Source organism: Oncorhynchus kisutch, linkage group LG9 (assembly GCF_002021735.2).
Source record: "Oncorhynchus kisutch isolate 150728-3 linkage group LG9, Okis_V2, whole genome shotgun sequence".
NCBI classification, from domain to species: Eukaryota; Metazoa; Chordata; class Actinopteri; order Salmoniformes; family Salmonidae; genus Oncorhynchus; species Oncorhynchus kisutch.
The window spans coordinates 6,854,916-6,868,140 of NC_034182.2; the positions used below are offsets into that span (position 1 = coordinate 6,854,916).

The 13,225-nt window shown below is 40.8% G+C and overlaps 1 protein-coding gene across 4 annotated transcripts; it reads right to left on the bottom strand.

Annotated features, from left to right (window-relative positions):
• Positions 1-4,694: 4,694 nt before the first annotated feature.
• On the bottom strand, positions 4,695-11,043 carry LOC109896384 (secretory phospholipase A2 receptor-like). Of its 4 annotated transcripts, XM_031831363.1 has the most exons (11): positions 10,983-11,016; positions 9,832-9,976; positions 9,194-9,502; positions 8,217-8,388; positions 7,996-8,102; positions 7,340-7,480; positions 7,133-7,171; positions 6,558-6,890; positions 6,051-6,371; positions 5,513-5,881; positions 4,695-5,109 (listed from the first exon to the last, which is right to left on the bottom strand). In XM_031831363.1, the coding sequence occupies exons 2-11, from the start codon at positions 9,863-9,865 to the stop codon at positions 5,099-5,101; spliced, it is 1,836 nt and encodes a 611-aa protein (XP_031687223.1). In that variant the 5' UTR covers positions 9,866-9,976; positions 10,983-11,016; the 3' UTR covers positions 4,695-5,098. The 4 variants fall into 4 exon arrangements, with proteins under 4 accessions (XP_031687223.1, XP_031687220.1, XP_031687222.1 ...); XM_031831360.1 differs by having other exon boundaries at positions 7,133-7,480; positions 9,832-9,870; positions 10,983-11,043; XM_031831362.1 differs by having other exon boundaries at positions 7,133-7,480; positions 8,223-8,388.
• Between the last annotated feature and the right edge of the window lie 2,182 nt (positions 11,044-13,225).

Below are 13,225 nucleotides of genomic sequence, written 5' to 3' on the forward strand. Positions count from 1 at the left end.
GTTGAAAATGTTCATGTCAGTTCTCCCCCTATCATGGTATTAACCCTAAATCTGTCTTTCTGTGAGAGGTATAGTTTTTGTGGGCCCTCTAAACTAGGTTTCCTTTGGTGACTCTTATATTGTCATTTGCCTTTTAAGGCCATGGACACACATATTAAACAATATGATAACCACATATTACATTACAATCATAACTCAAACCTCATCTAGGTGAGGAGAAGCATACTGTAGGGACCCCAGCAAGACCAATCAATCATTCTGAAAAATATTTACCCATTTTTTTATTCTCCACTAGAGGGAGTTCAACATCTGAGGTCAGATGATCAAGATCTTTCAAAATTAGCCAGCAGAACTAGACTGTACATGCTACAATAAGAGCATACTGCAGTATATTTACAACTAACCCCTGCATATGCCTTTTGGCTAGATTGAATATATGAGTATCACAGACCTTCCAGTGATTGTAAATAAAGTACTGTTTTATATGTGGTACCTACAGGGCTATGCCAGCCTAATCCCTAGTTGTGATAACAAAGTGCAGAGTAATTCTGGATGTACAAAAGCTGTGGTTTTACTTCCCTGTCTTTTTGTCGATTTGGATAAATGCTAAATAACGACATGATTCATGGTGTTTGGTTTATCACAGAAAGACTTAGTAGAGACTGAAACTACCGTCTCATCGCGGAGGTATTTGACAGCCTCGAGGTTAGCCTAGCATTGTGCGAGACCTGGAGAGAATTGCTTGTGGAAGATTAACGAGTTCATGTTTCCGTGGGATATTTGTTGCTGCTAAGGAGTACTGTCTGCATTGATAACTGTGCTTGCTGTGGATCTCGTGAGGACACCTGCACGAAACTGCTATACTTCGCTGAGGAAATATCTATGAGTAGTGAGTGGGGCGGCAGGGTAGCCTAGTGGTTAGAGCGTTGGACTAGTAACCGGAAGGTTGCACGTTCAAACCCCTGAGCTGACAAGGTACAAATCTGTTGTTCTGCCCTTGAACAGTTAACCCACTGTTCCTAGGCCGTCTTTGAAAATAAGAATTTGTTCTTAACTGACTTGCCTAGTTAAATAAAGGTACAATTTAAAAAACTACAATGGTGGGGTGCTTCGGGACTCGTCATTTTGTTTTTAGCTCCAACATTCGCCAATGGGTTTAAGCAAGCTTCCAAGTCATTTGGACATGGTTGGTGCACGACTCATTGGGTTTATTATTTGTATTTATTTTGATGTGGTACATTGAAGATGTGATAATACAGATCTTGAACCTTATGTCTGTTGCATTGGAGTCATTTACTGTTTCAGTTTCATTTAATGCATAGAAAAGCATATCCTTATATAATAACAAATCTATAATCATTCAATCTGAAGTTAGTTAATACCCTAGTTGTCATCACCCTAGCGACTTTACAATAAGGATTCTTATTGGAGATGTCCTTCTCACCTAATATCCCAAGCTGTTCAGATATTCTAAGTAAGGTAATATCGTGAGAGTCAAATTCGAGCCTGGTGAGAGGGTTACACTAAGAAAACAAACACAATAGTACAAAGACTCTCACTGGAATTAGTTCATGAACACCTGACTTCATTTCCATCCTGTCAATGGGATGCAAAACCTAACAACACACTGAACAAGGGACTCTGAACAACAGACTAAACAGAAGGAGGGACATTTTCATAACTGTGACGCAAAAACATTTTACCTTCTTCAGGGCTGCCAAGACTTCCAACTGTCTTGCGAAAAGTGTCTCCGTTCGGCAGCTCTCCAGCGTAGGCCTTGGATGGAGTTCCTGTTCTTGGCTAACTCCTTTCTGGTCTATGAGATATGATCAAACTAGATGAAGCCAGAAACACGCATTTTAATTGAGCATCATAAATGTAATACTATGTGATGTCAGGTTTCTATTCCTAATCCTGAGAAGAGTGAAATGAGTGAGGATGACATTGATTTCTGATGTGGGAGATGTAGGACTATTGTACCTGCTCCAACACCTGCGTCACCTCCTGTGTTATATTTCAGAGACATCCTTACAATGGTCTGCTTGATTCTCTTTTCTAGAGGGACATATGAATGGTAACAGACACTCAAATGAGGTTCAGCTTATTTACAATAAATATAACTTTCTTTCAATATCCTTTGAAGACTGTAAAAAAAAAAAATGTAACCTTTATTTAACCAGGTAAGCTAATTGAGAACAAGTTCTCATTTGCAACTGCGACCTGACCAAGATGAAGCATAGCAGTTTGACAGATACAACAACACAGAGTTACACATGGAATGAACAAAACATATAGTCAATAATACAGTAGAAAAAAAGAAAAAGTCTATATACAGTGAGTGCAAATTAGGTCAAATAAGGGAGTTAAGGCAATAAATAGGCCATGGTGGCGAAGTAATTACAATATGGCAATTAAACACTGGAATGGTAGATGTGCAAAAGATGGATGTGCAAGTAGAGATACTGTGGTGCAAAAGGAGCAAAATAAATAGATACAGTATGAGGATGAGGTAGATAGATGGGCTGTATACAGATGGGCTATGAACAGGTGCAGTGATCTGTGAGCTGCTCTGACAGACAGTTCTTAAAGCTAGTGAGGGAGATGGGAATCTCCAGCTTCAGTGATTTTTGCATTTCGTTCCAGTCAGTGGCAGCAGAGAACTGGAAGGAAAGGCGAGGAATTGGCTTTGGGGGTGATCAGTGAGATAAACCTGCTGGAGCGCGTGCTACTAGTGGGTGCTGCTATGGTGACCAGCGAGCTGAAATAGGGCGGGGCTTTACCTAGCAGAGACTTGTAGATAACCTGTAGCCAGTGGGTTTGGCGACGAGTATGAAGCGAGGGCCAGCTAACGAGAGCGTATAGGTCGCAGTGGTGAGTAGTGTATGGGGCTTTGGTGGCAAAACAGATGGCACTGTGATAGACTACATCCAGTTTGCTGAGTAGAGTGTTGGAGGCTATTTTATAGATGATATCGCCGAAGTCAAGGATCGGTAGGATGGTCAGTTTTACGAGGGTATGTTGGCAGCATGAGTGAAGGAAGCTTTGTTGCGAAATAGGAAGCCGATTCTAGATTTAATTTTTGATTGGAGATGCTTAATGTGAGTCTGGAAGGAGAGTTTACAGTCTAGCCAGACACCTAGGTATTTGTAGTTATCCACGTATTCTAAGTCAGAGCCGTCCAGAGTAGTGATGCTGGATGGGCGGGCAGGTGCGGGCAATGATCGGTTGAATCACATGCATTTAGTTTTATTTGCGTTTAAGAGCAGTTGGAGGCCACGGAAGGAGAGTTGTATGGCATTGAAGCTCGTCTGGAGGTTAGCTAACACAGTGTCCAAAGAAGGGCCAGAAGAATACAGAATGGTGTCGTCTGCATAGAGGTGGATCAGAGAATCACCAGCAGCAAGAGCGACATCATTGATGTATACAGAGAAGAGAGTCGGCCTGAGAATTGAACCCTGTGGCACCCCCATAGAGACTGGCAGAGGTCCGGACAACAGGCCCTCAAATTTGACACACTGAGCTCTATCGGAGAAGTAGTTGGTGAACCAGGCGAGACAATAATTTGAGAAACCAAGGCTGTTGAGTCTGCCAATAAGAATGTGGTGATTGACAGAGTCGAAAGGCTTGGCCAGGTCGATGAATACAGCTGCAAATTACTGTGGAACTGTGTAGTAGCAAGCCTCTGTATTCTATGTTACCCAGAATGGAACTATTATCTCATATTAGAAACCACATGAACACATATTTGCATTAATCCCTAGTGAGAGTGGGGAGAGAGAGGTGGCATTTTAGAGTAGATTAGGCTACATTACTGTCCGGTATCTGACAGTGCTTGTTAAAGTGGGACCCTACTGGGTCTAAAATGCCACCCCTTCACGTGTCTTACAGATATTAACACCAATAAGATAGCAGTCTCGTTGACTGGTCCATCTAGTGGTAATGCCACAGCCTCTGACACACATATCTATGGTGTCAGTGTAGATTTGAATCTGGCACAGTGCCCCTTAGATGCAAGCTCTGTCTCTCTTTCCCTACTGTCCTCCTCTCTTTCTGTTTAAAACATATATATATACGTAAAAGAGAAAAATATGATAGTCTTACTTCCAGTGCAAAGGAACAATCTCTTCAGAGAGCAGTCTCTATTGTCCAGAGAGGAGTGTTCAGTCTGTCAATGGCACTTACAGGTCAGATGGAGGCAGTTACTACCACCCAGTGGAGGCTGATATCCTGTGCTCAGTATTACAATATTAGATTGATTTACACTAAAGCATTAAGGATATAGTATATAAGCATACATTTACATGGGTCGACTGCTCAGGTGTCACTGAAGGACTCATCCAAGGACTGCTGGCTAAAGAAGAGGTCAGGGGCTGCATCTGGGAAAGATAGATTTGAGCTTATGGTTTAGAGAGCAGTGTTGCGTAAATACAGCCCATCAGTGCAATAGTGTGTCAACATTACAGATGTCACAGACATCTCGCCCCAATGAAAAGTTGTTTTCTGAGATGCCAGGTTCATTGTTGCTGACAGTTGAGATGGACTCCTTCAGTCCTGCTGAAAATATTGATAACATGGATTTAGACTAGACACCACTTAATACCTCTCAAATAATAAGGATACATTATGACCATTTTAATAGCTTTTGATTCATCACTCAATGCACTTTCTACGAAGAATAAAATTCCACACTGATCAAATGCTAAATGGATGTTTATGCAGAAAGTACAAAAATAACTATTACATTCTAACTAAATCATGTTCTCAAACAGTACAGATCACACAGGAGTTATACAATATTTTCAGTTAATAACTTTTACTTTACCTTTCTTTACTCTGTTTTTAAATAGTTAAAGTATTACAGTACATTACAGTCAAATAACAATGCTTATAAGTTTGTATATGTAAGTAGAGTATCATTAAGCAATATCATGTAATAGAGATTATAATAATAAATTAATGTAGTAATAATATGAATAATCGTAGTGTAATAATATAATGAATTGAAATGCAGGTTCCTTCCAGATCATGAGTGTGGTAGTCTCTCTGGCATATCAGTGTGGTCTGTCTGCAGACTGTCCATAATGACATGGAGAGCCCTCTAGTGGAGATCTGTTGAAACATCATACACAGGATTAGAGCACATCAATGTACAGTATCTTATATGACCAGGCCTTGCCATTATGTTTTGGCTCATTCTAAAGACTATTACTAGTAGAGTGAGTCTAGACTGTAAAAAGGAGAGAGTTAAAGGGAGTAAAGAGCAATTCAGATAGTAGCCAGCTGTAGAGAGGGGGTGTCTGGGATGTATGTTGAGCCTCAATAGGGAGGTATAATCAGAGCATTGCATAACGTAATTCAATGCATAAATCTGACATGAGAGTCGAGACAGTAAATCTCTATTCTGCAGTAAACCATGACACTTCTAAGTAATAATTGTCTATATGCAAAGTTATGAATGTTCCACCCCACTGAACAAACCACATAATAGGAGCTCCAAAGTTGAGCAATGCACCTTGACAGATGAAGGGTAATTCCTGATGACAGGAAGCATCCAGCCACTTCAGTTCTCTGTTACCAACCCGGACCATCTTACCACAGTGGTAATTCATGGGGTTGAGGGGGAAGCAGTTGTGCCACTCTCTGTACTTCACCACCTTATCAACATCACCACTGGTCCACAGCCAGGGGGCGCTCCACTCAAAGATGGACCGCTCCAGACCAATCCACACTCCCCCACATGGCAGCTCCACATTGGCCAGGAGCTGGGTCAAGTCAGTCTGCACAGTCTGGTTGGTGATGTGCACCAGGTTGGAGCCACGACTTTTACAGAACTCCAGGGCATTGATCCAGCTCTTGGACTCGTTGAAGTAGTGCAGGTAATCTGCATGGACAAGAAACAAACATGAAATTGCACAAATGTTAATGGAAGTGCACTAACACAAAACCACAAATTCTCTCAAGGACTTGTCTGTCATTAAAAGCCCAACAACTGTCACTTGTACACATTTGTGCAGATTGGTACAGAATGTAGCTCCATGTCTGACACTCACCAGGATGGAGTGGAGAAGTTGTACTACTGAGGGAGGATGTGGACTTCCTGTCTGGGGAGGTGGGACCTAATGAGGTCAGTTGTCCACTGGAAGTTGAGGTGGTGGACTGTCCAATAGTAGTGGTAGTTGGTGAGGTGTTGGACTGTCCATTAGTGGTGGTAGGTGGTGAGGTATTGGACTGTCCATTAATAGTAGTAGGTAGTAAAGTGTTAGTTGTTGTGGTGGACGTCTTGATAGAGGGAGGTCCAGTTGAAGTAGGGCTGGTGGTTTCAGGGGTAACAGGAGTGGTCGTATCCCCAGTGGTGTTAAGTGGACGTTCGTCTGTCACAATGAAGTAGAATACATATACATTTAAGTACATTTGAAGTTTCCTGTCATTTTTATAATTGATACAAAAACAATATACTTCTAGTAAACTAGGATTTTCTTTGTGGAGATTATATACAACTTAGTCATATCACTGACTGTTTGAAAAGGTTGAAAACACTCTTACAATGTTGAACTCACCTCCATAGCAAAAGAAAGCACTTTGATTAGAGCAATCTTTTGGAGTACATTTTCTGTCTGAGTTCAGCTGTTGACAGTTTCTACCTACCCAGGTAGGTTCGCTTTCTGGAAATGGTTCTCTGTTTGACCATTCCCATCGTTTATTGTTGTGCTTAAGTCCAATCCAGGTGGCCACTGTAGTCAACTCATCAAAGGCTTCCTGTTCTTTCTGGTTACAGATACTCGCCAGTTCTCTGCCTTTTATTGTCCTGCAGTCTGTCACAGCATCCTGCCACATCGTTGTCCCAGGCATCAGCTCATACACCTTCTCTGTTGTTCCATTACCATGACGAACTTACAGGAGGGAAGGTGAAAAGTGACACATCAGATTTCATGAGACAGTTAATGACTTCGCACAATAAGAAATTAACTTGGAAGTTACAGATAACCAAATTAATAAAGTGTTTGAGATCTGATTAGATGAAGAATACAGTATTAGGGTAGGGGTTGTACAATCAGTCAATCCCATTTGTTAAATGACAAGTTGGATTTTCCATTTATAGAAAGAGACAGTGAGTGAGTTAGTCAGTCCTTACCTCGTTGACACATATACTGTCTTTGAGCTGCACAATTCACTGGTTGCCAATGAGATGAAATAGACAAGACACAGTCATGACCCTCAGTGTAGACACCAAAACCTTTTTCCCAGTTAAAGAACATGAAGTCCTCTCCATCAGACCACTTCCACTTTTCAGTTGGACCAGACATATGGAGCCCAATCCACACATCACCACTGAAATTACCCAAAGAGGTTTGAATTGCCTTCCAATCCTCTTCTGTGTGTATGATGGCAAGGTTTGTGTAGTGTTGTCTGCAGTATTCTTGTGCTTCGGTCCAGTTTTTCTTCTCAGGGACGAGGCTGTACTTTTTGGCTGAGTAGGTGACTGTTTGAAATACAGAGGAAATGCTTATCAGACTGCTTGTTGTGTTGATTGGCAAACGTGACCATCTTCAGCTTCCACTATTCTAAAATATAGGAAACACATACTGTTTTATAGCAGAGTAAAAAAGACATGACAGATGCAAATTCATAAATTTGCAAACTCATTCAATCCGTCAACCAATTTGTTTTATGAATATGGACGTGTCCTGTGCATCAATGACTAAAAGTGAATACATAGTAGTGATAGTATTCTATAGAGTTTACACATCATTGGTCTGAAACGGCTCTCTTCAAAGAGCTCTGATGCTTGATTGATGACGTTCAATAAGTTACACCTTCAACAGAGATGATGGAATCAACAGAAACACAACATGACAGAGTTTGATATCCATGTCAATGTTATCCTGTTTAAGAGGGCCTATTAACAAAGTCTACCTCTGTGATTATTAGATATTGGCTAGATATTCAATGGCCAAAACAAATGATGAATCAAGTCATGTCATTGTATGTACTCACCTTTACCACTGCAGTTTCTCAGAGAGTAGCCTGAGGTTGCATGTTGGAGGTGCTGTATTGTAATTTCAGGCGTATGACCAGTTGAGGCCTTCAGGAAACATTTGTTTCTGTGGGATAAATATCACAAAAAATGTGGTAGTAGTTATCAGAATGGTGCTGATTCAAAAATGATTTTGCTGCCTTTATTTGCCCAAGCATAAAAAAATATATAATTTGTGTACCTGTACCTGTGGACTATTATTCCTGCGTTTTCATCAACAAATGTGAAGTACTGGCATATGTCATTTTTGGTGCATTCCTGCCTGCACTGACTTGCATTTTCGGTTGTAAATGGCTGATTCGCAATATTGTTCCCCAGAAAATGGACTTCGTCCAGTAGGTCCCTCACACAACCTGTAACCAAGACATACTGTATTTCACCACACAGACCATCAGAAAGGGACACAGTACAACTTGGCAGCAAAAGGATATTACCAGTAGTGCAGACTTTGTTCGTGTTAAGGGATTTTTTAAATCAATAATGACTAATTATGTATACATTTCAATCAGGACTGACTAATCAGAATACTATTATGTTACTGTATAGATGTATGAATTTTCTTTTAATCCTAGTACTGAATATAATGTGTGTAATTATAATCAAGAATTAGAACAATGACTGTCTGTTCCTTGGTAGAAACGAATGAACTTATTGTCAGACTGGCTAGAATACTTATCTACACAGGAAGACCTTGGCTTGGTCATAAATGATCTAAATTGGTGGGAGACGATGTAGGAAAGCTTGAGAACTATACTGCCATTGTACCGGAGTGGAGGAGAGATGGGACAGTTCTAAACCTAATGACGTCATTTTCAGTTTATAACCTGTTGTAAATTGTATCATGTTCAGTACTCTCGAGAATAAACGCTGGTGCTTGATTTTGAGACTGGTCTTCGCCCATTTTATGCAAATAAGTTTCTTACAAATCCTTAGAAATGGGCTGAGTGTATTAATTTAATTGGGTATTAAACATATAGGAATTTAATTCCTCTAACAGTTTGCGAGAGAACAAACTGATACACAATAGTGATGCACTAATACAACATTCATACATGGAGATGAAGACTTTAAACCTTCATGTTCCTTCCTACTGTAAGGTGACATCTGCACTGAGCAAAACCCATTGTTAACCCATAGTCTGATGTGAGCAACACTTACCTTTGACTACCCTCAGGCTGTAGAATTGTTTAAGGTCATTGAACCATCCAGGGACATAGACTCTGCAGCAGTAGCTCCCACGGTCTGTCGGCTGTAGCTTTAAAATGGTGAGATTCACTGTTCCAACTTCAGCGTTAATTTTATATTTGGATTTATCTTCCATTATGGGATCAGTAAACTGAAATAATCCACAATATCTGCCCCAGGATGTCTCAAACGTTTTATCCCCTAGGTATGTGCAGACAAGGGTAACAGAGGTTCCGTCTAGTACTGATATCTCAGTCCCAAACACTGGTGAGGACATGGCTGCTGTGGGGATAAATGTCACATCAGAAAGATGTTATTTTTGGGATGGTCAATCACTTTCTCTGTTTAGATTGTGACACCGACATCAACATTAGGGCTAGAATTTCAACTTCATAATCACTGTACTAAAATATGAATGTGTCAACTCAAGGAGAGAATTCTGTAGATGTCATCTTAAATGTTGGTTAAACTGAAGCTCATTGTACATAAATAGATGTTGACAGGTTCTGAACCACTACCCAACTACTTTGAATACATGGTCAACTAGATAAGTCATAGCAGGTTGGTCTATAATACCAAAAGAGGAATATTCATCCCATCTGATCTCTTACCCAGTAGCAGGAGTAGAAGTACTGGCTGTATCATGACCACTGTGAAGAGATTGTGGTTTAATGCTCCCAACCCTTATATTGCAACTCAAGAGAAGCATTGTTGATGTGAACACATGTTAAAACACAATCATTTGTCAATCCAGACCTGTTTGAAAGATTTAATGTAGAAGAAAATAATTAAGAAAGAATTGTCAGTCTTCGTTCATTCGTGTTGAAGTCTGAACTAATGTGCACAACTTCCTTCTGAGAGTTAACAGGCAGTGTTGTACCTTTCCAGTTAAACAAAATGACAAAATGATGTTAAGGTGATTTGACTACCAAAGTAGCATTGCAGTTACTCTATGGAAACATTACATGGAATAAACTTTGATTAACCAAACATGCACTTTGAAAGAAGTCAAAAATATAGTCTAATTTGAGGTAAATGTGTTGAGATTTAAAGGTGTCTCAAGTCTCTCTAAATCTACTGATTTCCACAATTTCTTTGATATGCATAAGATATGTTTTGACTCACACTGTTATCAAATTAGATTTGACTTCTACACTTAGAAAAAGGTTATCTAGAATCTGAAAGGGTTCTTTGACTGTTCCCATAGGAGAACCCTTTGAAAAGGCCTTATGGGTTCCATGTGGAACCATTTCACAGAGGAAAATATTATTCTATGAACAAAAACGGTTATTCAAAAGGTTCTCCTATGAGGACAGCTGCAGAACCCTTTTGGAACCCTTTTTTTCTAAGAGTGCAGGAGTGGACTGGGACAAGTATTCATTTCTAAAACACTGGCCCATTTTTTTCTTTGATGGCACAAAACTGGCCCAATATTTTTACCTTGAGGGCCCCATTATTAGACAGATAGTGATCATTTTCCACAACATAACATTTTTTTTTTTTAGATGGGCTGGTCCACTTTTAGCCAAGTTGGCCTATCTGGCATTTCAGGCAAATGTCTGACACTTTAAGAGTGTAGTCAGTCTCAACTTCATAAAAATACACAGAATACTAAGCAATGGGCACCATTCAAATCATTTCAAACAGTGAGTTATAAAAGGTGCCAAACACATCTGAATTATTACCTCTTAAATTGAAACACTGTGCTTTCTTTGATCAGGATAATAATGTTTAATGCAGCTTGAAATGATGGCACACCTACCCAATTAGCTGCCCTCTTCCCTCCTCAGAGTTTGGTTGTGAGATGGGGAGACCGGGGAAAGAGAGGTGAGTTTATAGAGTTTCTCTCCTCCCTCTCTGCTGACCAGGTGAACACACCCAGGATATGCTGAAACTTCAGCTCCAACCCCTCCCTCCACATAAACAAATAAACAAATAGACCCAATATGTTTTCTCTGTTATTACAGTGGACTTTATACAGTGTTAGAAATACAGTACATCTACGTTGCTTGATCAAATGTACATTTCTGTTAGTGTATCACGTTCACATTTGTGACAATAATTTGCAGTACATTTGGTAAATAGGAATCAACTCATGATTATTGGCGCTGGACAATGGCTTCACTAAAGTGCATGGTTCAGTACAATATCCACTGACCTCTGATTGATGAGGCATGAAGATATGTGGTTAAAGAAACAGAGAAAACACCAAATATATTATTGTAACCTGTGTCAGTGAGTTCTCTCAGTGCCAGGCAAAGCAGGTCACCTTCCGAGATCCCAATGCATTGTAAATAAAGTCCTGTTTTCTATGTGGTACCTGAAGGGTTATGGCAGCCTAATCCCCAATTGTGTAAACAAAGTTCAATGTGTTTCTGTATGTACAAAAGCCCATAGTTCCTGGTATGGACATGTTGTAGTCCATAAGGGTAATTTTGTTGGATTTCAGTGCTACTGTACAAGTAGATACATTAGGATGTAGTTTTACTTCCTTGTCTCTATGTTGATGTGGATAATTACGTTTGCTAGGCCTACATGATGACTTTGTTATGAAGTTGATTCATGTATAACAGCCATCAACAACATGAATAAGGACAAGAACCCCACACCCCTCCCCTGCTATCCATGAGCCTGTGTTTATGACTGTAATAGCTGCCACAGTCAACACACCATGATACCAGGGAAAATGATAATATCCAAATGTTTCTTAGGTTCATAACATGGATACTGTCATACTGTCACACCCACAACAGTCTCTGTCTGTCTCGATACTTACAGTTCCCTGAAGGCTGCCACTTGGATGTGGGCACATAATTCTACATTGATGTGATTTCAAATCAAATCAAACTTTATTTGTCACATGCACCTAATACAACATGTTTAGACCTTACCATGAAATGCTTACTTACAAGCCCTTAACCAACAGTACAGTTCAAGAAAGAGTTGAAAAAAATATTTACCATATAAACAAAAGTAACACAATAAAATAACAATAACGAGGCTATATACAGGGGGTACCGGTACCGAGTCAATGTGCGGGGATACAGGTTAGTTGAGGTCATTTGTACATGACTTGCCTAGTTAAATAAAGAAATAAAAAGCTTGGGGGGGAAGTGACTATGCATAGATAATAAACAGCGTAGCAGCAGTGTAAAAATGTCAATCTAAATAGTTTGGTGGCCATTTGATTAATTGTTCAGTAGTCTTATGCCTTGGGGGTAGAAGCTGTTAAGGAGCCTTTTGGTCTTAGACTTGGCGCTCGGGTACCACTTGCCGTGAGGTAGCAGAGAAAACAGTCTATGAGTTGGGTGACTCTGGTCTTTGACAATTTTTTTATCTTTCCTCTGACACCGCCTAGTATATAGGTCCTGGATGGCAGGAAGCTTGGCCCCAGTGATGTACTGAGCCGCACGCACTACCCTCTGTAGCGCCTTGTGGTCAGATGCCGAGCAGTTGCCATACCAGGCGGTGATGCAACTGGTCTGGATGCTCTCGATGGTGCAGCTGTATAACTTTTTGAGGATCTGGGGACCCATGCCAAATCTTTTCAGTCTCCTGGGGGGGGAAAGGTGTTGTCGTGCCCTCTTCACGACTGTCTTGGTGTGTTTGGACCATGATAGTTTGCTGGTGATGTGGACACCAAGGAATTTGAAACTCTCGACCCGCTCCACTACAGCCCCGTCGATGGTAGTGGGGGCCTGTTCGCCCCGCCTTTTCCTGTCGTCCACGATCAGCTCCTTTATCTTTGAGGGAGAGGTTGAGGGAGAGGTTGCTCTCCTGCTACCACAGTGCCAGGTCTCTGACTAACTCCTTATAGGCTGTCTCATTGTTGTGGGTGATCAGGCCTACCACTGTTGTGTTGTCAGCAAACTTAATGATGGTGTTGGAGTTGTGTTTGGCAACGCAGCTGTGTTTGGCCACGCTCCTGTACAGGGAGTACAGGATGGGACTAAGCACACACCCCTGAGGGGCCCCAGTGTTGAGGATCAGCGTGGCAGATGTGTT